The sequence below is a fragment of the Corapipo altera genome, unplaced genomic scaffold (genome assembly GCF_003945725.1).
Source record: "Corapipo altera isolate COAL_440 unplaced genomic scaffold, ASM394572v1 61305, whole genome shotgun sequence".
Taxonomy (NCBI): Eukaryota; Metazoa; Chordata; class Aves; order Passeriformes; family Pipridae; genus Corapipo; species Corapipo altera.
The window spans coordinates 649,878-673,508 of record NW_020884909.1 but is presented as its reverse complement, the minus strand read 5'-3'; the positions used below and the strand labels follow the sequence as shown (position 1 = coordinate 673,508).

At 40.7% G+C, this 23,631-nt stretch overlaps 1 protein-coding gene across 2 annotated transcripts in view; it reads right to left on the bottom strand.

Moving 5' to 3' along the window:
• Positions 1–6,242: 6,242 nt before the first annotated feature.
• The window catches only part of CPLX1 (complexin 1), a 109,038-nt gene continuing 91,649 nt past the window's right edge, over positions 6,243–23,631 (bottom strand). For both annotated transcript variants that reach the window (XM_027653114.1, XM_027653113.1), the window contains exon 4: positions 6,243–9,035. In XM_027653114.1, the coding sequence (XP_027508915.1) occupies positions 8,838–9,035 (198 nt within the window). In that variant the 3' untranslated portion in view covers positions 6,243–8,837. The remainder of the gene's footprint in view (positions 9,036–23,631) is intronic.

The following is a 23,631-nucleotide window of genomic DNA, read 5'->3' as shown; positions in this document are numbered from 1 at the left end:
TTCTCCAGAACTGCCTTAAACCAAGCTATTTGTTAGGCAAAGATATGACATCTTACATTACACTGACATCTAATAGCATTGCTAGGTCTTAGTGGTGTCCCTGAGATGGCATTCCAGTTGCTCTAACAGTAACAAAAGGTGCACCTGCATAAATTGGTCAGCGTAGCCTAAGAGCTGCCATTGCAAGGCATGACGAGATGGAGATTTTCTTCCATTGTCAGCATCACTCTGGCCTCCACTGAGACCACAGTAGGGAGGACCTTAAGGGCCCATGTGACATAATTTAGTTAGATCCTGATGAAGGAAGTCTCATCTGAGAGGGTGAGAGAGTAACACAGTTGTGTTGAGATGATGCCTTCTCACATGACCTCAGTGCCACTCAGAGGGGCTTTGAACTGAAAGACCTGGCTTTGGATGTAGTGCATTTTTTGTTTAGACAATTCAGAGTTCTAGGCATTAGGGGGTTTTGTCAGATCAGTATCTCTGATTCCACTGGGAAATGGTAGGGAGAGGCCACTGTTTGATGAATCAATTAAAATTAATTTCCCAACAGCAAAGCCAGCTTCGGGCTCATTAATATGGGTAAATTTCTTGTCGGTCTGTCATTTTTCATCACATTAATATCATCCTAAAAGCATGTAAAGCTTAGGTATAATTAATTCTCTTGAAGATGAGAGTTGTTCCTTTTTTTTCCCTCTGCAGAACATGGAGGTCTTCCTTGGAGAAGCATAAATAGTTTCTTCACTGTCAAGTGCCAAAGTCTATTGGCAATAGCAAGGCAGTCTGTGAAAGATGTAAGCTTAAGTCTCTACCAATTAATGAACCAGAGCAGCGTGAGATGTCTGCAGAGACTTAGGGTAGACCAGAGCCAGACAGTCTCTGCCAAACAGCAACACACTGGGGAAAAGCTGATGTGCATTGTCTCCCAAAAACAAGCTTACAGATGTTGGGGTTTTTTTTCTTACCTGAACGCTCTGTGGTAACCTCACATAAAAGTGCTGCATAAGCCTGGGTGAAGCGCTCACTCTTTGGAAAGAACTGGAGCCACCCTGAGAGGGAAATATGTTTCTTAAGCCCACCACACAGGATAAAACAAGTCTTAGGCTCCTAGGCAAAATGGATGTGTTTTGCCTAACAGCATGGAAGCTCAGCAAGAGCTCAGATGTCCCATCTGAGAGAACAGATCTGTTTCAAATCTCCCTTCTTGGCTGGTTGATACTCAGAAGCTGGGAGAAGACCCCAGGTTCTCATCAAATGTGTTGATAACCAAAGAGTCAGGATTCCATTAGGCAGATCATTGAAAAGAGGGTAGAAGGGTAGTAAGGAAGGAGGTATGGAAGCAGAAAGCAAAGTATGAAGGTACTGTATGCTGTCACTGACCTTCTTGTGTTCCAGTGACTCTTGGGAACCTGCTGGCACAGTGTGCAGTTTCTGGAGTGATCTCTCAGAACAAACGCGGACATCAGCTTGCCAAGCTGCCCTTGAAAGCCAAGCTGAATTGTCTCCTCTGCTGCCTGAAACTTGATCTTCACCAGCTTTTTTTCTGCCTGGGAAAACCTCTAGCATGCCTGAGATGGCTGGCATAAGGGACAAGAGAACAAAGAAACTACTAATGTTACAAATTGGTAATGGTGAGGGCAGAGGTCCCAGCTCCACGTCAACAGACAGGCACAGAAGGAATGAACCCTGCAAATAACATGGCAATGGAGATATGAGACATTTAGTGCCAGGGTGGAGTTGGTAAAAAATGTTTTCACTCATTTCTGCTCTCTTGACCCAACAGTACCGTTCTGCCACAGCAGATCTGCTGGGCAGCAGGCTCCTTCTGGCAGGCCTGTACCTCTACCCTAACAGCAGCTGGTACCGTATCTGAGATCCTGGATGTAGCTCAGCCTGCTTCCATGGGGAACTGTCTTCACTGGAGACTTCCAGTCTCCTGTCTGACAGTGACTACAAGAAGTCACATGACTACGGGTCATCACTCACAATGAACTCTGCGTTTGTTCAGCCCTAAGCATTGCTTTCCATGCTGCAAGCAACTTCTCCTGGGCCTTCACTCAGAGCTACTAGTGGGAGAGAGGCAGGAAAGAGGCTTGCAAAATTTTCCCTCTTCATTAAACTCTTACATTACTTATTAATATTAAAGTCTTAAGAGTTTTATTCTTCATCTGTTTTCATTTTTTTTAAAACAAACGAAAAAACCAAGAATTTTGTTTTCATTGTTTTTCATGGAACATCCTTGGTCTTGAGAGACTATGATAATCATAAATTTTAAACAATCCTTTTCTAACTCAAAATAGGCTCGACTGCTGCAGCTTGAGCTTGTCAAATACAATGCTGTATCTGACCCTCTCATATAAAAATAGGGTTTGAGAGAAAAGTAAATCTCAGATGAAAAAAGTATTTCCATCCCACAGCCCTAGCAGAATTCAGCTTCTCTATAAATACTGAAGGCTCAAGGAAGCATGGGTGTTTGGCATCACACGCTCCAGCCATTTGCCTTTCTCAGATGTACTTTTACCACCTATCTCAAACAGTCCGTAAAATCCGAAGAGACAGGCTGTAACAGAGTTATCTTCAACAAGGAATATCCCAATGCAGTTACATCCTTAGTTGTTGGGGTTTTGCAGGGTTTTTCGTTTGTTGGTTTGGTTTTTTTGGGGAGGGTTTTGGTTTGGGGTTTTTTTAGGGGGCGGGTTGGTTTTTTGGTTTGATTTGGTTTGGTTTTTTTTAAAAGAGGAGGGATGGTTGGAGAGGGAGAATGAGAAATTTCGGTTGGGATTTTTTAACTGGGGATGTTGATAGTTGCCACAAACCTCCTGGGATGCCAACATAAAGAACAGCATCGTGCCAGCACTGTTTAGTAGGCTTCACTCAAGTCCCGTTTTCAAAGAGAACTTTATTGGGCCTACATTACCCATGGTATGTCAGGAAGAAAATTAAATCAAGCCATTAAAATAGACTTAATCAGAACAAACCATGGTGAGTATCTTTGCACACAGCTTTCCATTTGGAAGTTTAATTTCTACCTCAAGTATGTGAAGGCTGGGAGCTTCCAGTAGGGCTAATCATTGCATCCCAGGATCAATGTCTGATAAATAGATCACTAATGCATCTCCATAACTGGAGTGATTTTTCACCAGAAGCACTCATGATGTGCCTGCTGATTTCTTGTCATGTTCTGCTCTGGAGAATATTTTATCTGACAAAGTGTACTTTTAAAATAGTAGAAGGTAGATTGCACCAGCGTTACCACTGTATCCTTCTATATTTTTTTTTATAAAAAGGTAGAAACTGGTTTGAAAGAATAATTTACCTCTGTTGCAAAATGAAACCTGTCAAAATCATCTGCTTCCCTTCTTTGGTACCTGAACCTTCTCCCCAACAACACTGGTCTGATATGATTATTCTGGTTCCCTGGAGCTGGCTGTTTCTTAGGGGAACCAGTGAGAAATATTTTCTTGCTCTGTCATCTTCCTCAAACACAGACCTTTCATGGAACTTAGAGCAGATGGAGAGCCTGCCCTGGAACTCACAGCCTGCAGCAGCATTAGCACTTGTTAGTTTTGGCAGTGCTGGGCTCAAAGTCCGAGTAGGTGTTACATCATGTAACATATGGGTTGATTCTCTGTGACAGTCCTGTGGCTGCTTCTTTCAGCAAAAAAACCCAAGAAAACTATATCACCATGCAGTGATCCTACAGAAGAGCTTTCCTAGGGGAAAGAGTATCAGCTTTTCCTATGAGATGTATGGTAATATCTTTTTCTAACATGATGCAACACTTTCATGCTGAATATAACAACTACTGATTTGTCCCTGAGCAAGTAAAATGAGGTTTAGCTGTGTGTAACTTGCCATCCAAAGAGTTTTATATATATCACAAATTCTGGATCCCGAGACACATTTGGTGTCCTTGCAAATTAGTGTTTTACCTTTTTTGCCTTAAGATCCAAACATATTCTCATTAAACCTTAGTTAGATGTCTGTTTCTTTTAAAGGAGTGTTGTTTTTCTCTTCTAAGGAAAACTAACTCCTAATAGCAAAACTGATTTAAAATTTGATAATCACCTGCAGATGTCAAATCTCACCAGTGTTTTTGACAGATGAAAAAATGAGCATATCTATTCAAATAGCATCCATATTTCTCCTCTAGTCTGTTGCCATTATATTTGTACACCAGCAACCATACTTTGATTTCCAAGTGTAGCCTTGTAGCAATTTCACAGGAAAGCATTGCAAACAATTTATGAAATCACTGGGGTTTTTTATTGGCTGTGATTCCATTTTAAAAGAACATCATACCATTTACCCATATCATGCAGGAAAAAGTACCAGAAAAATAACAAATTAAAATCACACTCACAAAGTTTCTACTTTAAATCATCTTCTAGTGCTGCATGCATCTGAAAGAAAGCTGGGGAGCATTTTTGCTAGAAAATGCATGGCTAAGTTGAATTTTGCTCTGTGTGTGAGAGAAAGAGAAAACAGGCAATTTTTTAATGACAATACCGAAACATTTTACTAACTCAGTGCATGAAGAAACAGTTATCTTGATAACATATATTCAGAACAGATACAGACAACTTTCAGATACATAAGACTTTACATTTAGATCACAACAACTAATTTCTAACAATGCTTATTCTAGCACAGTAAGCTTGGCAAAAAGATGTATTCAGCAGCATTGGTATGGTCTTTTTTGATGAAGGAGAGGGGTTGGGAAGGATCTAAGTCAATGTATGATACTAGAAACATAGACAGAGGAACTCCAAAGTGATTTAGCATATGATCTTACATTTTGTTTTATTCATTTTAAACACAAGAGTAGCATTCATAATTAATATTGCAGTCTGATTTCATATGGCTTTCTCTAAATACAAATGTGATTTTACAAGGTCAATGGCAAACTAAATCATTTACCCTCCAAATGTGAAGGCCCTTTGACTATTTTTTACCTAACCAGTAAGGTCTTGGAGTTGTGAGGGAAAATGACTGCAGTGTCTAGCCACCAACCTTTCTGTGTAAATAAAAACCTGTTATAAAATTAAAATACCTCATTTACCTGAGATTGAACAGACCAGTGATGCAAATAAAACAATGTCATGAAAAGACAAAGAGATATTCAGAATCCAAACAATGAACCATGCTTCTCTTTGGTCTTGTTTAAGTGCTTCATCACCTGCTTGAGTGCCGAGGGGAAAACTGTCTGAGACAATTCCTCTCACTTCCATACATGAGCCAAAGGTGTCTGTGTACCTTGTTGCCAGTTCTGAGTGGGAAGGGAAATAGATGGGCAGGAGAGAGGGGAGAGTGCCTGCTCTCGAGTCTCTTCAGCATGGCTTAGGCACTTCAGGGACAGTGGAATGACTTGAGGAGAGGTCCACAACTCATGCAGCATGCCAAGAGTCACGTGAGGCAAAACCAAGCAAAACCTACCCAGCACCTATGATAGATCTTCTGTCATGTTTCTAATTGAAAAGAAAGGAAAATGGGAACTACCAGCTCACACCTGGCTGAACTGTCTGCTGCCCACGGAGGAAGGTTTGCTGCAGATGTTGAGGTACAGAAGTGATGACATGGCTGAGCTGGGAAGCTCCCATAATGGAAAAGACTCAGTAGACTCTATTTAATAGACCACCTTCCCTTTCCCTTCTGCTCTGTGAGTCTGGCACAAGGCCTACCAGACTCAGTAGAGAGTTCCTATGGACTTCTTAAGTGTTTCAATCCAGATGTTCACATAGCTCAGGAGCTCAGCTCACAAAAGGAGTATTTTTAATGTTCTGAGCCCAGGGATAGCAGTACCTGCTTGAGAAATTTGAGCACAAGCCACACAGGATCCTGACTTTTGGACCAGTCATTCAGTGGCACAACTGCTGCGGCAGTTAGACAAAACTGTACCAAACACTCCTCCTTTATCTCTCCTGTCCCTTTCTTCTCTAATTTCCCAACTGTCCACACATATGTGCACAAACATGCACATCAAGCTGCCAGAGAGACTGTGAAAATAATCAGCGGTAGCATTCTGCAGGGAGGATGCCAGGCAGAAAATTCTGATACTGTGTCAGGAACAGTATTTGGTGGATGAGGAAGGGAGTCAAGGATGGCGTCAGGAAAAGGTCAACAAGCAAGTGGTAGGGAAAAGCCAAAGGAAAATGGAGCAAGTTTATCCTCTTTGCTTGCAAGAGTTCTCCAGCACAAGGCCAGGGGACAATATGAAGGGACACGTTTCTTTTAGCAGAGGCAGATGCAGGCCACGGAGATTAATGAGGGCATTGCAAAAGTATTGATGTCTGTATATCAGTGTGATCTAACTCAGGATACTTAACTACCAAAAAGGGGCTGAAGCAAAGATCCAGCCTCTGACTTGCAGCTTTCAGGGGTGCTCTGTGGTAGAGCATCAAAAGGAGCTGCTGCCTCTACGAAAAAAAGGAGGGTTTTCAATTCTTTGAGGTTTACTTAAACAGGCACAGATTACTAGCTGCTGAGTTTGCATAGGGTGAGTAGGGCACTCTCCCTCGAAAATGGTACGTTGTTCAACACTGCTGTGCTATATCCAAGCACTTACTCACAGGGCGTTCTGGGTCATTAAAAGTCTTAAAAGAGAGACACTCATCTTGCTTTAAATGAAAGTTAGGGTAGGATAGGCCCACTGACATGAATAAAACCTGCTTTCTCTTTCTTCTGGATAGCCCTTGGCAGCCTATACTTGAAAGAGCATGTCCTGTTTGTAGATCCAGCCTGAAATAAGTTGCATCTTTATCAGCTTGTTCTGACTTGTAGATCAGTCAAACTTCCTCAGAGTCCACCTTGGATTCAGCAGAAATTTACAGTCAAAATTATTTGGGAAGAAGTAAGGACTATAATACCTGAATAAGAATTGGGTGAGGAGGGAATGCTGTATTTCTTCTCTTTCATAGTATTTTTCCCCTATTATAAGAGATGCTACTGGAAGGTACAGAGCTCACAAGCTCACTGCCTTAACCACGGTGTAGATTTGCTCTGCTTACCTGAAAAGATGATAAATATCTTCTAAAATTTCTTATTCAGGAAAATACTGAGATGTTTGCCCAAACTCAGTTCCACTGAACCAGTGCAACAAAGAAGTTCCACTGAAGTAAAATGCTTCATTTAGGTACACAATGAAGTGTCTGAGATTGTTCTCCTTTTTACTGCCAGCTAAAAGTGTGTGTTGGCTTTCAAATCTCTTCCACATATTTAGGAAATTTTATTTTTCCCAGGACAGGGATAAGCAATGCTAGTTCCAATAGACAAACCCTGATTTCTTTTACAAGACCATAAGACTGAGATGGCATGATCCTCTCAGAGTATCAACTACAGAGACATAGCCAAATGCAAAATTTCAGGACTAGTTCTTCAGATGACCAGCCAGACACCTGATCATGAGAATGTATGTTCAAAATAAGTCTGTCTATGTATTGAATCTATGCATGTACTACCAAGTCAACATCTCCCATAGAATTTTATTTATCTTTTGTAGTTACTTCATACCTACAGTGCTGTCCTGAGAAGCCCTCTGTACCTGTGTCTGCAAAAGGCAACAAAAAAATGGTGAGAAAGAGACTTCCTCCCAACCTATTAGCATCAAGGGATACCACACTCTGCACTAATATTAATGAGCTCCTGCACAGTACTGGAGAAGCACCCTCACTTCATGCCTTTATAGCAGGCAGAGACCAAAACCTACATTTTGCCATTGGGGTAGAAAAATAAGTGACCTCCCCAAGGCAAGGCAGTAATTTAGCACAATACATATCAGGCATACCCCGAATTTCTGGATCTCCAGGGCCATAACTAACACTTGAGCCACAACACACACCCACACACTGCAGGAAGAGGTGGGCATGACACAGCCACAACAATATGCTGGAAACTCAAACGCCCAGCCTGAAAACAGTGCTGGAAATGCGAGTGTTGAATATGGTATTGGGTAGAAAGAGGAAGGTTAAACAGAGCAGCAAATGTACTTGGTCACTGGCTTCAGAGGGGCTGGGAAGGTCCTCTACCAGAGCACCATGCACTCTCCTGCGGTCTCAGCTCTCTGTACAGCAACTGTCTCACCAATTTGCTCTTTCAAGTTAAGTGTATGGCTAATTCCCAAAGCAACATGACTCTTGCTTAGATTCTGAGGCATTTAACTTCTACAGCATCTGAGGGCAGATGACTCACTTCTTCCACAGTTCTGCGTGATGTCAGTTGTGTAAGTCATGCATGATTTACTTTACAAATGATCTTTTATTTATGTCAGCAATGGAATTAAAACTGAAAAGCTCTGCTTCCATGGGATAACTGAGATATCCCTGCCAAGAGCAGATGTCGTCAACAAAAAATGGCTAGTGTGACCTAATCAACAAGAACATTATAATAATGACTAATTATTATCAAAAATAATAATTAAAAAAAGATAATTAAAAAAACTAAAGAGGCCACTGTTCATACTTAGTGAACACTCCTTCTTGCTCTGGATGGAAATGAGATTGTTCCTTTTCTATGCTTGATGTGCAGTTGCCTTATTTAACATACATAGTACTATGGCTTATAATAAAAGTTGTGTAGTCTGCAGCTTTTTAATCCTTACATCCATTCAGAGGCATCTACTGGATGTGAGACTATGTACAAAAAAGGAATGGATAAGTCTTGGGGTGGAGGAAAGGGAAAGAGGCTGTTAGAAGGGAATGGGAAGCGAAGGGACTCCTAGTGAGCAGTAGAGGGCAGAGGTGGGGAGGGCTGCATGATGGATGGCAAGATTGTAAATCCCCATTGGGCAAAAGAGAAATCCTTTGCAGTACTGTTTATGCCCATCTAACAGTCTGCAGCTATTACTTCTTGAACATGTCCTGCAGGGGCCCTGGTAGGTATTTGATGACTGTGTCTAGAATGCTCTCTTCTTCCTCCTCCTCCTCATCCCCACAGCCAGGAGGGATCGCCTTCTTTGGGCGTGTCAGACTCCCTTCAGCATTAGCTTCCAGTGCAGCCTGGGCCTCTGCTTCCTTTTCTTCCTTCTTCTTTATCCCATACTGCAGGAGAGAGATAACACATTGTCAGTCACCCACTGAACAGGATGGCTGACAAAGCCAGCCATTGCACATGGTGCCTCATATTCTCCAGTATGAACATCACTGTTAATATTCTCATTTTGCTCTTTTACACAGACACCAGAACCCAACCTGTCCCTAAGAATAGCCAAGTGGATTCACAGCTTTCACAAGACAAGACAGTCACCTGCTCAGATCACTCAGAAACAAGCACCTGAGAGAAACTGGGACTATGCAGCTGTGGGCCTAGTAAAGAGAATATAAGCTCTGTGTTAAAGTTTTAGGGTGACATTCTACTGATGTTGATCTTCCTCTCTTCAGTTAACAGTCTGATACTCAAATCCAAAGCCCAATATCATTCTGAAATTTCATCTGCAGCATTTTATTGTAAAGGTTTATGGATGTGGCAGAAGTTCAGGGAAAAAGTAATTATCAACAAAACAAAGCAAACAGGACAGGACAGACAGGACTGCAGTGAAAATGACAGGTTCAGATATTTTCATGTGGAACATATGCTATACCACTTCATCCATGTTTTCTTTGTATAAATGGGACAGAAAGAACTCTTTGTGAAAATAAACCTTCATTAGAAACTCAGCTGGCTCATACTATTTGAAGAGAAACGTCCTTAAGCCTGTGAGTAGAACAGACACCTGAAATTTGCTACTCCCACTGAGAAATAAAGGCATGCTACTAAGACATTACACAAGTAACCAGAATCTCATTTTATGATTTTACATTCAAAATGCTATATTTAATAGAGAAGTAAAGATACGCATCTGTGAATCAGGCTAGGGAGAGAAATGCTGTAATATCTCAGTTCCCACAGTGACTAGGATATCCTTTCCAATTGCTAGTTTGAACGAATGTCCAAGGTAAACAATTTCTGCACAACCAAACCTCATCAGTGAATAGTCTTCATACATTTCAGTACTCCTCAGGTTACACTGATATTTCCGTAAGTGTTTGCACTGTTTTGAAGGTTATGGTGCTACAAAGTAAAAACAAAAAAATCGACTCAAACTGTCACGTGCAAATCTACAGGAACGAGTATACCTGCAAGCTACCCTCTATTACAGAATCATAGAATGGTTCGGATTGAAAGGTGCTTTTAAAGGCCATTTTGTCCAACCACCCTGCACTAAGCAGGGACATCTTCAACTAGATTAGGTTGCTCAGAGACCTACTCTGTTTATTCAGACCAATTCAAATTTAACAGACTGTTTCCACTTTTTCTGATGATAAATGGAGGTTAAACTTTCTTGGTACTCTGATCGTGATGCAAAGTCAGGAAGCCTCCCATTTCTCAGCGCCCAGCTGTGCTGCAAAGAGGCCAGCTGCACATTTCAAGGATAATTCTGGTCCCCAGGCCCACAGCTCACAGGCTGGCAGCAACATTCTTCTGCTCAGTCTTTTTACCTTTTAACCAGCTGCCTTAATGGCTGCTTACATCTGTTCCTGCCCTATCAGCTCCTCAGCCACCAGTGACATCAAAAGCACCTGCACAATTGCTTACAATCCTTTCATTTCAGCTACATTAGGGAGGAATTTGACCTTTGTGAGGAAGAGGAAAGGCATTCAAGTTTGCTGTAGCAGCTATCAGTTTCAAAATTATTGCTTTGTAAAAGCCATTCCTTTACTTATGCCTAAATTTTAACTGAAGTACCAAATAGAATTAAGATTGTTCTTAGTACATCGGAGCTATAAAGTAACTAACTTAAAACCATGCAGAGGCCAGCAAAACATTTTGCATGAATAAGCTTGAAAAGAACATCAAAAAGAAAATCAGATATTATTTGAAAAACATTAAAGAACTATGCTGGTACCATGTACTTAATATTTTCAACTATCATTGATATGGTACTACTGAATAGACATGAAGTAGATCTTATTTTCACTATTCTTTTATTTTCATTTTTCCAATTAAAAATAGTCCAAATTGTTTACCAGTAAAGCCAAAAGTGCACTCCTGCTATCATGACTTTCTGATTTCAAAGGGCTGTTAGGTTTGACTAGAAACATTTCCTTCCAAGCATTGCCAAGCAAAGGCAATATTTTTTACTTCCTTTCTCCATCATCATTAATATTTAGGATGATAGCCTACAAAGCTGAAGCCAGTAACTTCAAAAACACTCTAAATCAATTCTTTCAAGCCAGAATGTTCGTTAGGGCCATTTGTCTTATGATTTTTGCACCTACTGGTCAGACTAGATTTCATGAGAGAGATGTTAAATGATGTCTCCATTTATACCTGGGACAAAGAAAGCATTTGATCAACCCGTAGTTACAGGGCTGCACACCACAGAGGAGATTAAGCACAGGACCCACTACCATGCAGGGGGAATGGCATGCAATGCTAGACTGTGGTCAGTCTGTATGGCTGATTGATACTCACTCTCCCTCTCAAGTCACAGGTAGATGTCTCTAGGTGATCCCCAGTGTAATTTGTCTACAGACTGTACCTTCCTATGCCAGCTAGACAAGAGCAGCAGTGGAGACAACAAAAATCATAGTAACACACAGGTTACTGTGCTTTCAAGTTCTCCACCTCGAAACAAGTATCAGCTCAACATGTGTTGATCCTCCAGCTCATGAACTTGTTGAACAAACATCCAGGCCACGGGAAACTGTGGAGCAAAAGCAACCACTCAAGTGCTACTGTGTGCTAGGACAGAGGGAAGCCCAAAGATCACATGAAGAAATTAGCACTGTACTTGTCAGCCTGTCCTGACATGTTTCCTTAGGAAGCCCCTACTGATTGCCATCAGAGAATTGCACAGTCCTAGACAGACCTTAAATTTTACAACTTACAGCCAGTCTTACAGGGCAGCTGTGGAATTTGGTCATACATTGACTGGAAAGAGCTTTTTCACTGTAAAAGGGCATTAAGGACAAGCAGATTCTACTGTTCCAGCTTACTGACACTAATGCCAAATACAGAAATTATTTTTTCTTCGTTCCTACCTGTAGTAATGCTACAACATGTAGAAAAAAGACATTTTCCCTAGTATATATATAACATTAAAATACAAATTTATTTTGGACATAGGTATTCTCCTTTTGGAGAAAGATTACATTACATCAAAAGCGATTTAAAGGACCGGTTATGAGAATTCATCTAGACCTGGCAGTATTTTTATTTTTGTAATAAAAAATGTAAGCTGTGGTGTTTCATAAAATGGCATACTTTAGGTCTGAAATTGTTTCAGAGGAAATAAAATTATACAAGGAAAATATTAATACACACAAAAATTTTAAAGTAGTGTCTTCACATGAAATCATTTAGGTGTAGTCAACAAGAAAAATTTAAAAATATGACTAAAAACAATCTTTCCAGTGTTCTGACTTTCCTGGGGACAGGAAATATTGCATTCAAAAAAATTTGCTTCCAACAAACTTGAAGGACGAGAACAGTTTCATTTTTATCCAACATCACAAAATTTGATGTATTTGTATCATGATGTTGTATTTGTACCATTGCCTACTTGGCCTTCACTCACGTATTCATGTCTTCTACCATATGCAGAATCATGGACCTAACCCAGTGAGACACTGAAACATTTTCAATATGTATAACACCTTGCTACTCCTAAAATCGTTACTATGCTTCCACACGCAGATTGTTTTCACTGTGTACTATGTTACAGAAATACTGGCAGGAAAAGACCAGACTTACCATGCTGCCATCAACTTCCTCCCCATCTCTTTCCTTCCCTATTCCTCCTGCTTTTCACAAGAAGCCAAAGTAGGTGCCTGAACTAGAAACATGCTGGAAATTTGATCAAACTCTAATGACATTAAGAGTGTCAAGGAGTAGAGGACTGTTGAGCCAAGGGGAGTTGCAGGTAAAATGTCAACCCATCATAAATATAGTTACAATTTCCTATAACAAGCTAACCATTGCTACTAAAATGAGCACATTTATCCAGCAAATATCTAGGCCACTGAATGAATAAACACTAATAACACAGTTGAGACATCTGCAGAAGTGACTGCCTATCTTTAGGTCAGGTATGGAACTGGCTGCAGGATGACAGCTGCAATCAAGGTGCGAGTGAGTGGTTTTCTTTGGATCAGGTTTAAAACTGCCTCCTTTGAAGCACCTGGAGAAGCTAGTGAAATACAAAAGGAGTTTTGTGGGGGATGCAAAGAAAACTCAAAGACTGTATGGTGTGATCAACAGAAGATTACTAGTGCAGAGGATCCTGGAGTCTGAGAACAAACTGCTGGCCAGATGAACAGACATTTCCACTGACAAGACAGGTAGGATGCCTCTCCTCTGACTTCCATACACTCTATGGGGATTCAAAAGACCTTAGCACCTAAGAGTGCTGACCTTAGCAGGCTGGGTTAACCACAACACAACAACAATAACATTATGCTACTAATATTTACTATGATTGTATGCTCCTAAGATTATTATATTTACTTGCTAAGATTATTATAGTAACTCACATTATTGTATCACTATTGCCATGGTTGAACTATGATCTTTTACAGTCTCTATAAACCATTAAATATCATTATGTATGTACTTTATATAGTCCCAGCTTCTTTCCTCAATGAATACTTTCACTGTACGCTTTTCTTTGCTCCTAGTTATCTGTACAAAAAGGGAATGAGAACTGGTGCTTTTGGAACTACACACATGTCCTGCAGTACAGACTTGCAGCATCAGCTGTTGGGAAGGTAAAGAAGATAAACAATGGCACATTTCAGTCCTTTGGGCAGAGAAAGGAACTATGTTCCCTTGGCTAACTTGACATGTTCACAACTCTAACACACAGCTCAGCTAACTTAGGGTGTGCATATGAAGCCTACGGTATGGAGTAGGATGCAAACCTTGCTAAAGCAAAGACATGAAGGCAGAGAGAGCTGGGGATTTTGTAATGGTACAGCAAGTCCTAGGTGGGTCTGTCTGGCCAACATGCTTCGTAGCTGCCAATCAAGAGTCCTCCGTTATGGCTGCATCCTGGTGATTGAAATTTGGAGATAAGCACAGAGGAACCAGGCAACACAGCTGTGCACCACCCACAGCACTATGGATTGTTCATGGACAATTGTTTTCACTATGGCAACTGGCAACATTGCTCTTCTTTCCCTCAGGAAACAGCTTCTCCTCCCAAGGTGCTCTGAGAGCCTGAGATTGGCCTTCAGTCTATACCTCAAGAAATAATACCATATATCAGATAACACTGAGTTTTAGTTTCTGGGAAAAGGTTGGCATTATGAATGATATTGGTTACATCTCTGTTCAGGGAGTTTTTCTTCTCAGTGATTTTGTGTAGCTGCAGGTGGTATTAAATCTATGTCTGAACAGATGTGGGATTACTATTTTATTTACTAGCTAAGGTTTGAAAAGCTAGTGAGAGATTTAAATGCTTATTCCTTATCTTGCTTAATATACTAATTATTGGAGACCTTGCCTATTCTTACACAGCCCTGTCTATTAAATTTCATTCCTATTCTAACCCTCAGTACAAAAAAACCCAAATAAAACAAGAGACAAAAAACCAAACCCAATCAAATAAAAAAAAAACACACAGCAAAAAAATTTTCAGCCAGACTTGAAAGCATATGGTTAGAAAAGACACTAGGAGGGCAACTCACGCATACAATTTCACCTCAAAGGTTAACTTGACCTGAACAGCTTTTCTTAGAGACTTCAGCTCATGAAGAACTCTCAGCTGCTCTGGAACTTAGCTACCCTTTACAATTAAAACATTTCTCTTCACGTCTAAGCTGATTCTTTAATAAATACCTTAAACAAAGAAAAAATTTGGAAAACTGAAAAGACAGAGCTACCACAAAAATTTATCTTTCATGTGTCTTTTTGGGCTGTATTTATCAAGTCTGCAAAGTTTTTTTTTTCTCTTCGATTCCCGAAGAGAACATCAGCCCAATTTAGATCTTCCCATCATTAACTCATGGTAATTTCTGCCAGGAATATATGTAGGACTGAAACAAGTTGGGAGCAATAGGTAGGGTTTAGTTCCACAAATGTGAGAGTCTAGGGTACAGAAAATTAGTCCCCTTTTATTTGATTTATAAAAGCCTGAAGCCTTTCTACGTGATTTGTTTGGTCTCTCTGTGAGTGAACAAGTTATCAAACACACCTCTGGCTTTAAGTTTCAGGTGAAAGTGAGGCAGTTTTGAGTCAGAGGCTTAGGAAAGTATTTGCCCATCATGATGGACTGTCGTCTGTTTCCGAATTTTTTCCTGATGCTACGGTATTGGTTACAGATCTTTCTGCAGTAAGAGTGCTGCTATGTGTTTGTGTGGCAATGGAAACAGCCTCTTTTTTCTCCCCTACATCTATTCCCCACAAGCCCCTGAGTTGGGGATGTGGCAGAATGAGAGAAGGGTTTTCTACAGGAGGTGACAGTGTTGAAAGTCAGAACACTGGGTACTTGGTTGTCATGACTGTTTGAAGAACAAAGACTACTTTGATGTAGATCTGGTCCAACAATGTGCCCTGGCTTTTTTCCCACATCAGATCTCTTGATTTCATTTTGTGTGAAAATTTGCTCTTTTTGGTTGTTTTTCCTGGTCTACTTGTCTTTCCGAACAGCTCATTTATCCCTGGCTTGATGGACAGGATTAGTCCCCAGAAAACTTGTGGGGAAGCCTTTTAAGACATATGAAAGGAAGATACTATCTTTGTCTCTTAAATTTATCCATTTCAGTGCAAGCTCTGCCATGCACTGTTATAATTACACAGATGGTTTCACGCAACTCAGACATGCTGACCCTGGATAACCTCTGTGCTTCATAAGGAGTAATGAACAAAGAATCACAACCTGCCACATGGGCAACCATGCCATTTTCAAGCTGTGGTGGAGAATGAAAGGTATGACAGAGAGAGTACTGGGTGTCTCAGTCCCTGCCACACCATGGAGGTATGTGTAGGTGTGTGGGTGTGGTGTGAGTGTAGGTGTGGGTGTTTTTTTGTCTCCACAGACCGCTGCATAGCTCTGCTGACCTTGTCAATGTGTTAGTGGAAGAGGGTTCATTAATAATGGAAAGAACAAGGCAGAGTCTGGAAACTGCAGTCCTAAATTGCATTGTTCAATTGCGTGTGAGCCAAACAGGAGCATAACTCCAGAGAGAGGTGGCAGACAGAGAGAAAGGAAGACAATAAAACTTCAGATAGAGGACACCCAAGATGCACAGGCAGGGCTATGGATATATGAGCAGCTTCTGCTTCATGCCTCATCTCTCCCGGAAAGGATGTTTCCAAACCATCTCTTCAGGGACTGTCAGAGTTTTTCAGCCAGCTTTCCAGCAGAGATTATTTGTAAAGCAGGTTTCTGTCCTTTGAGTCCTTTACCTCATCCAAGGTTCCATCTCCCCACAAGTTCCCTCTGGCTACACATGCCTTGCTACCTTGTGCTAGCTCAGGCTTTCAGCCCTTTCAAAATCACAGCAGTTCTTCATTCATGACCTATCTTGTTTCATGTCTTCCCATATCCTCTTCGGTCTTATCTCCCTTTTCCTCTCAGGCGGCTCCCATGGCAGATACGTAGAGGCCTGCAATTTTCCTCTTGCACCACAAGCACAGATCAGATGCAATGTGGACTTCAAATTACTCATCTTCATCTGCCTCCCATTAGCATCTATTTCTGGTGACACTGGGTGAATCTAGCTGTCTTCCTTCTGCCCCATGGCAACACTACTGTCTAAGAACCATGCATCTGGTTTTCGTTCTAACTAGCTGCAGGATTGCAATGCATTCCAACTGGAATATCCAGTGATCTGTGCATCCAAGAGTAGTGGTGCTCTAGGCAGTAGGTAGGAAATTTGCTTTTCTGAAGCTCCACAACAGAGTGCAATATAAAGCACTGCTCTCTCTCAGAGATCTGATCAGTACTCAAGAAGCCTTGCTTCTTTACTTTCGATTGGAAACAACATGACATCTGTTCATTGCTTGCTGTTTAAGTGAAAAACAGAACTGCATCAGGTTCCTGGTTGCAGAGGCCACTCTGAATTTTCTGCAAACTCACATCAAAGGGAATCTTTCCATTGGTCTCAATGGAGACAGGACCAGACAAACACAGCTAAAAGAGGTATATCATAAGAACACAGAATGTCTTGGGTTGGAAAGGGACCGTAAAAATCACCTCATTCCAACCCCTCTGCCATAGGTAGGGACACCTTTCAATAGACCACGGAGGGTGCTTAGAATTCTATCCAACCTGGCATTGAAGACCTCCAGGGATGGGGCATGAACAACTCCTCTGGGCAACCTGTGCCTTACCACCCTCACAGTAAAGAATTTCTTTCTAGTTTCCAGTCTAAACCAGTCTTCTTTCTACTTATGGCCATTCTCCCTTGTTCTACGCCACAGGAAAGAACAAGATGTGGCTGGAGAAGAGGCCATACGGAGATAGGGCAGCACTTTCCCAGGACAAACATCCTTGTTCTAGTTGCTGGAGATGAACACAACACAGTACCACACAAGCACAGGAATGAGGCCGAGAAGTGAGCATGGACTGTAAGGGGGATCAGGACCATCCAAGACCTCCAAAGCCCTCCAACCCATTTCCAGAAAGGTATGGAAGAACACACTGCCAATGATAACTAATTTGCATAGAAAGCAAGAAGCCTCTTCAGGGCAGGGAAACCTGTCTATAAAAAGGTACCCCCACTAAGCCTGGGCAGTGCTCCAGGAGCCCAGGCATCCCATCAGTTGGACTGATGCTGCAACCAGGATTGGTGATTTATTTCTTTCTTTTTCTTTCTTTCTTTTACTTCTTTCTTTATTTATTTTTCTTTCTTTTTCTTTTTTCTTCTTTCTTTCTTGTTCTTTCTTTCTTTTTTCTTCTTTCTTTTTCTTTCTTTCTTTCTTTCCTTTTTCCTTCTTTTTTCTTCCTTTCTTCTTTCTTTCTTTCTTTTTCTTTCCCTCTTTCCTCCTTTCTTTCTTCCTTCTTTCTTTCTTTCTTCCTTTTTCTTCCGTCCTTTCTTCTGTTTTTTCTTCCATTCTTCCATTCTTTTCATTCTTTCCATTTTTTTTTTCCATTCTATCTCTTTCTCACTTGCTCACTTGCTCACCTGCTCATTCTTTCTTGCTCTTTCTTTCTTGCTTGCTTGCTTGTAGATTCCTGAAGAGGTCAAACTCTGCTCTTCTGAGATCCAATTATAGGAGCCATGGCACCCCCTCCCTGTGTTGCCAAGAAGATCACAGCCCTGAAGGCATGTATGCATCTCTAACTCCTCTCATTTCTTCCCCATGCTGCCTGTGTTTGCATAGAGGTAGATGGGAAACATGGTTTGGCTCAATCTACTACAGATGCTGACTCAGTTGAAGAAAACTGGCCATTCTGCTCACTGGTCAACTCCATGGTTTTCCCAGTCAAAAGCTTTTTTCCCATTACTACATTCAGGTGGTGTGAACAGCAGTTTGTGAACAAAGTTATTACTCTTTGGAAAACAGACACATGAATTTTTCAGAATACTCAGCAGAAAACATGTTTTCATTTTCTCTGTGCTTTCAAATATGTTAACCTTCTTCCTTTTGTATATGCAGCATCCATATTAAAACAATGCCTTACAGCAATACAGTCAGCCTCAGTGAGAGAAATGACATTTTGAAAGTTTCAGGAATGGAGATAATCAAATTACTACTGATTAGCAAAGTTTCCATCTTGTAATCAGAGAAGAATCTCCAGAGTAAGAAGAGAATATCTGACTTATGAAGAAGAGCATAGGATCAGATGCTCCACAGTACTGATTTTAGGTACCTGGAGAGTTGACTGAAATCAATGCACTGACTCATGACCACAGGGCCCAAGATAAGCGCAGTATATATTGTACTCCTAAGCCTGTTAGGTCCTGTGGAAAATCTCTCCCCCAGAAGCCAACCTGCACCTTCAGTTAAGAAAATCTGGGTCAGTTCTATACTTCAAAGCAGCTAAAACAATGTAAGAAGAAAGAAACGTTACATATTCCACAGTAACAATTACAGTTGAATTGCTCGTAGGTTTCAGTGAAAATACAGTTTTGCTCCATGATCACCAGGATGGGGTCAAGCTGCAGAAGGTTCCCATGAGACCAGAGGCATCTTCCAGTGATGCAGAGCATGTGTGCTCCTGGCCAAAGCAGGTTATGATTTCTGCTGTTTCCAAAGTCTGCATTTAGTTTTCTACAGAAGCCAATGGCTGAGACTTGGAAATGCACACGTGCAGTTGCTTGTATAAGTTTAGAAGAATTTATGTCATGGCTATGTATCTGACAGCATAAATAAATCCATAGAATATATCTCTGTTTATGTGCACACTTCACAAGATCAGAACATGGAGTATAAGCTGCTCGTCCTTCTTCCTGCCTCCTGTAGTTTTTTGCTTTGCCAGGTGAAAACCTTTCTTTTAGTACAAGGCTGGCAAAATTATTTCCTCCAAACACTACGGTAATTTAGATTAGACATAACATTTCTTTTCCATAGCCTCTGTTTACCACATGTGAAAGCTCTTTTTGTTGTTGTTGTATTTTGTGTTTGCTTTAGGGCTTTGGAGTTTATTTTTATTTTTGCATTATTTAATCTTATTAAAGCTCTAGTCCAATCAGTTTGTCTCTACAAGAACCTTATACAAGGGCTTCTGTGGATAGGGAGTGGCTTACTGCAGGATAAGGAGTCTCTTCTTTTTTTTTCTTACAATGCAAAGCTTGCTGGAGATGTAGATAATTGCCAAAAGAAATATAATTTGTCCTCTCCAGGGGAATAGGGAACTCATGGTTTGCTCATGAGGCTTAGAAATTATTATCCTGCTTTTCTAGGTTTATGCTTGGTAGGGTTCAGCACTTCATTCCCTTATTGATCACAAGCACTTTGGCAGACTTGAGCTTTAAGCCAGATGAAAATTCAGCCCTAAATTGCTGATACGTTTAAAGTTCAGCTCTTAGTAGATAAACTATGTGAGCTCTCTGCATCTTATCTCTTTGTAGATCCCTAGAAACCACTAATGGCAGATTAAAAAACAAAACAGTTTCTGAGTGTCAGTTTTGTTTCTATCATGTTGCATTCATTTCTTTGTGCACATGTCAGCTCTTGCTATTATGAAAATTTAGGTTCTCCTTGGCATTTTGTAATACACTAAAAAGTGCCCTTGCACACGTAGGAGTGTATTATCAGTAAAGAAAAGTGGCAGGTAACAGAGCTCATCACAGCAGATCGAGAAGGAACTTAGAAAGGATTTTGGAAGTGATATCCCTCTACATGATTGGAAGTATGCTCCAGCCACATTTATGTTCCCTGTAATTTACTGTAATTCAGCACTGTGAGGGACAGTCTCATTTAACTCTAGTCTCCTATTAGACAGTGGATTTGAGGGAAATGAAAAAGATTAAATTCTGCCTAAACAAAGTCAACAGATCATAAACATAGCTTAATTGTTACAAAAACAAACAAAAAAAAATCAGAATAGAGCCAACTAACAGTCCCAGATATAAAAGCAGCATTCATATCACTACTGCTGAGAATCTGAAGACTAACCTGGAAGTTAGTCCTCTACACCAACATTTAGGTATTCATCTGCAATTTTTCTCAGCTTTCTGTGAGACCAGTGTGGGAGACAACTAATTTTTATTTTGCAAACAGAGAATTTAAATAAGATTTACCCTTCTAAAGGGGCTGCAGTGAGTCTGCTCTGAAACATAGTCATTGTTTACAATGATGCTGTACTGAAATAAAACAAGTTCCTTCCATGCCATTTTCTTAAGTTATACTGTCCTCAGTAATTGCCCTAGATTGATAGGATGAATTTTACAGGACAATAAACAGCCTCAAACTTTTCAGTAGAATTCTTTTTCTTTCAGTAACTTACACCAAAGTTTTCAAAGCTGACTTTGTTTAAAGCACAAGATAATGTAATTCAGCAATAGTAAGAGCTCAGAAAAGATTAGTTAGGTGATTATCTTTAGTCCTTGCTTTGAGAGTATTTAATTGTTGTCATCAATTCCTTGAGGATTCTTCTCTGTGGAATAAATCTTGCCATGCCCCATTGCAGCAAGGATCTAATTAGCACACCCACCCTGCTAGTACATCTGTGGAGACCAAGGTATTGTCACAAGCTCAGAGCCAAGACTCAGTAAAATCAAAGATAGTTAATCAATTAGTTCCAAACCTTTGACATATGCTTCCCTCCGAAGTACAAAAAGTACTTTTCAATCCCATTAACTGGCAACAGAGATGAGAACTGACAACAAAATGCTTTAAAAATAGGAAGGACACTTTTGATATCCAAAAAGAGCAAGTAAGAAATTATGAGTGTTTATTCCCTCTTTAGAGGGACATGAAAAAATGGAGGGCAAGTTACTTATTTTTCTCTAGCCCTTTTTGATCTGACACACCAGCCTCTTCCTTACGTAATTCTAGATAGTTTTTTTTGCTTCCCAAGAGACTGGGGAAGTCATGTCTGTAGTGAATAGAAGTTGGCAAAGGAAAATACCTGGTTTGTCTTAACAATCCAACCAAACAGCAATAATGGTGTTACAGTGCTAGAAAGACCCACTCAGGCTATCTAGTGCTGCAAGGCTGGGTTGCTATTAAAGATATGGAGAACTGCTTTCACCTGTAAACAGCCACTGCATAAAAAACCTCAGACCATTGCAACAGCAAGCAACCAGTTTGGGCTGATGGCTCAAAACCCACACTAGAGATGAGTTGTTGACATTTTCTCATAATTTTTCTTCACTGGTCGTGGTCAGAGAATGAATGTTTAGCATTGTCAGTGACATGTGAGCAGGGGAAGATCCCATGAAACTCACAACCCACATCCAGCTAAGAGCTATACAGCAAAATGGAGGGATGAACCTTGTGTAGAAGAGCATGCTGTCTCTATTGTACATTTCTCACAGGCACGCCTTCGCTTTATGGAAACAAGACAAAGGCATTGCATCTCACTCCTACCAGCTTCAATTACTGAAGTAATGAAAGGAGCCTTTTCAAGGGAGAACAGTTACTATAATAATTTTCATAGGTTCTTGAGGTCTTGGTTGGGACACACAGTTTTTCTTGCCCTCTCCATATGTGCAGGCCCTCATAGCAATTCAGATGGGAGGGTATGGAACAGCTGAAGGGTTAACCTCTTTCTGCTGGGAAGCATTCACCCTCCAGACAGTGAGTCAAAACAAGAGTAACAAGCCCATTTTCTTTCCCTCTTCCTTGATCTAACTGGGTGCTTTTGATACAGCAGTGAATAGGATCTTTTGCAGTGGCATGTTCGTTTTTTGTTGTGTCCATGTCAGAACAGGAGCAGCTCAAAGCACTTACTTATGGGCGAATTGATACCCAGCTGTGCTCATGTTATCCTCCTCAAGCTGGGTAAATGTAGGCTGGCTCTCTATTTTAATGTTATAGTGTCTGAGCATTTTGACACCATTAATAAGACTTTCAGTAGCCATGTGGGAAGAGTGAGAGGCAGGGTATAAGGGCAGAGAGAGACCTTAAATCACATCTTATATGATATCAAGTGGCAGGGAGGGTTGGAAGAAGATACATCAGTAACTGAGCCTGCTAGTAAGTGTGACCATGCACATCAACAACATGCTCAGCTGATCATGCTGTTCTGTGCCTTGACCACTATTTAGGATCTTCCCATCATAAAATACCTGTGCATGCCCAACAAAGCCATGAACAAGCAGGAATCCTATTACTTCACAAATTTCCATCGCTTCAGGCCATTAATGAACAGTTATTCTTCAGATGTAAAAAAAAGAGTAATTAAAAAGATCAATTAAGAATACACTTCACTGAGCTTTTTTTGGACCACATGAGCTTTTTTGGATCAGCTGGTTGGGATTTTTGGCCAAAGGCTCAGCCTATCTTGGTAAAGGCCTTACTTACACAAATTGCTGCTACGTTCCGGTTTCTTTTCATGTAATAGCTTTGGTTGAGAAGCTGAGAGAAAAAAAAATATTTCAAATCTCAATGTTTGCTGCCACAAGAGAAGTCCTGTGTTAGTGGAAGTGTGTCTTAAGTAGTAGAGTACTTAAAAAATTCCTACCATGTACCATGCACCATGCAAGTATACACAGAAGCTGCTAGCACAAATGCAGCAACCCAACCAGAAACTTTGATACTGAGAGAAGAAATACTGTTGCCTTTGAGAAGTACCCAAAGGAAAGGACTTTTTGTGTGCAGAACAGAGAAGCCACCAACAAATTCACCCCAATCTAAAGCCAGGGCAGAAAAAATAAGTAGGAAAAACAGAAATTATGCTCTGTGTCTGAGCTGGCTCAGGAGTGAAAGGAGATGTTGTTTCATTCCCACTTAAGGCCAACTCCTGGCACCATGTCAACAGGTCAAGCAAGTATATCACCCTGTGATTACCTTTCAGATCTTGCTCAGCAGATGCTGACATATGTGAATTCTGGCACTTCTCGATCTTGACCTAATGTGCTTTGAGAGTGGAAATCCATCATCTGCAGGATTTTTGTCAAAGGGATTTCTACAGTGTGGGAGGATAGGAAGTTTGTACATTGGCAAAAAAACTGTGTGCAGATTTTTAAGCTGGGCACAAGCTTCTGACTATGGAGTACTTTCAAAGAGAGTGGGAAATATGGTGTGCATTTTTTTGCTGAT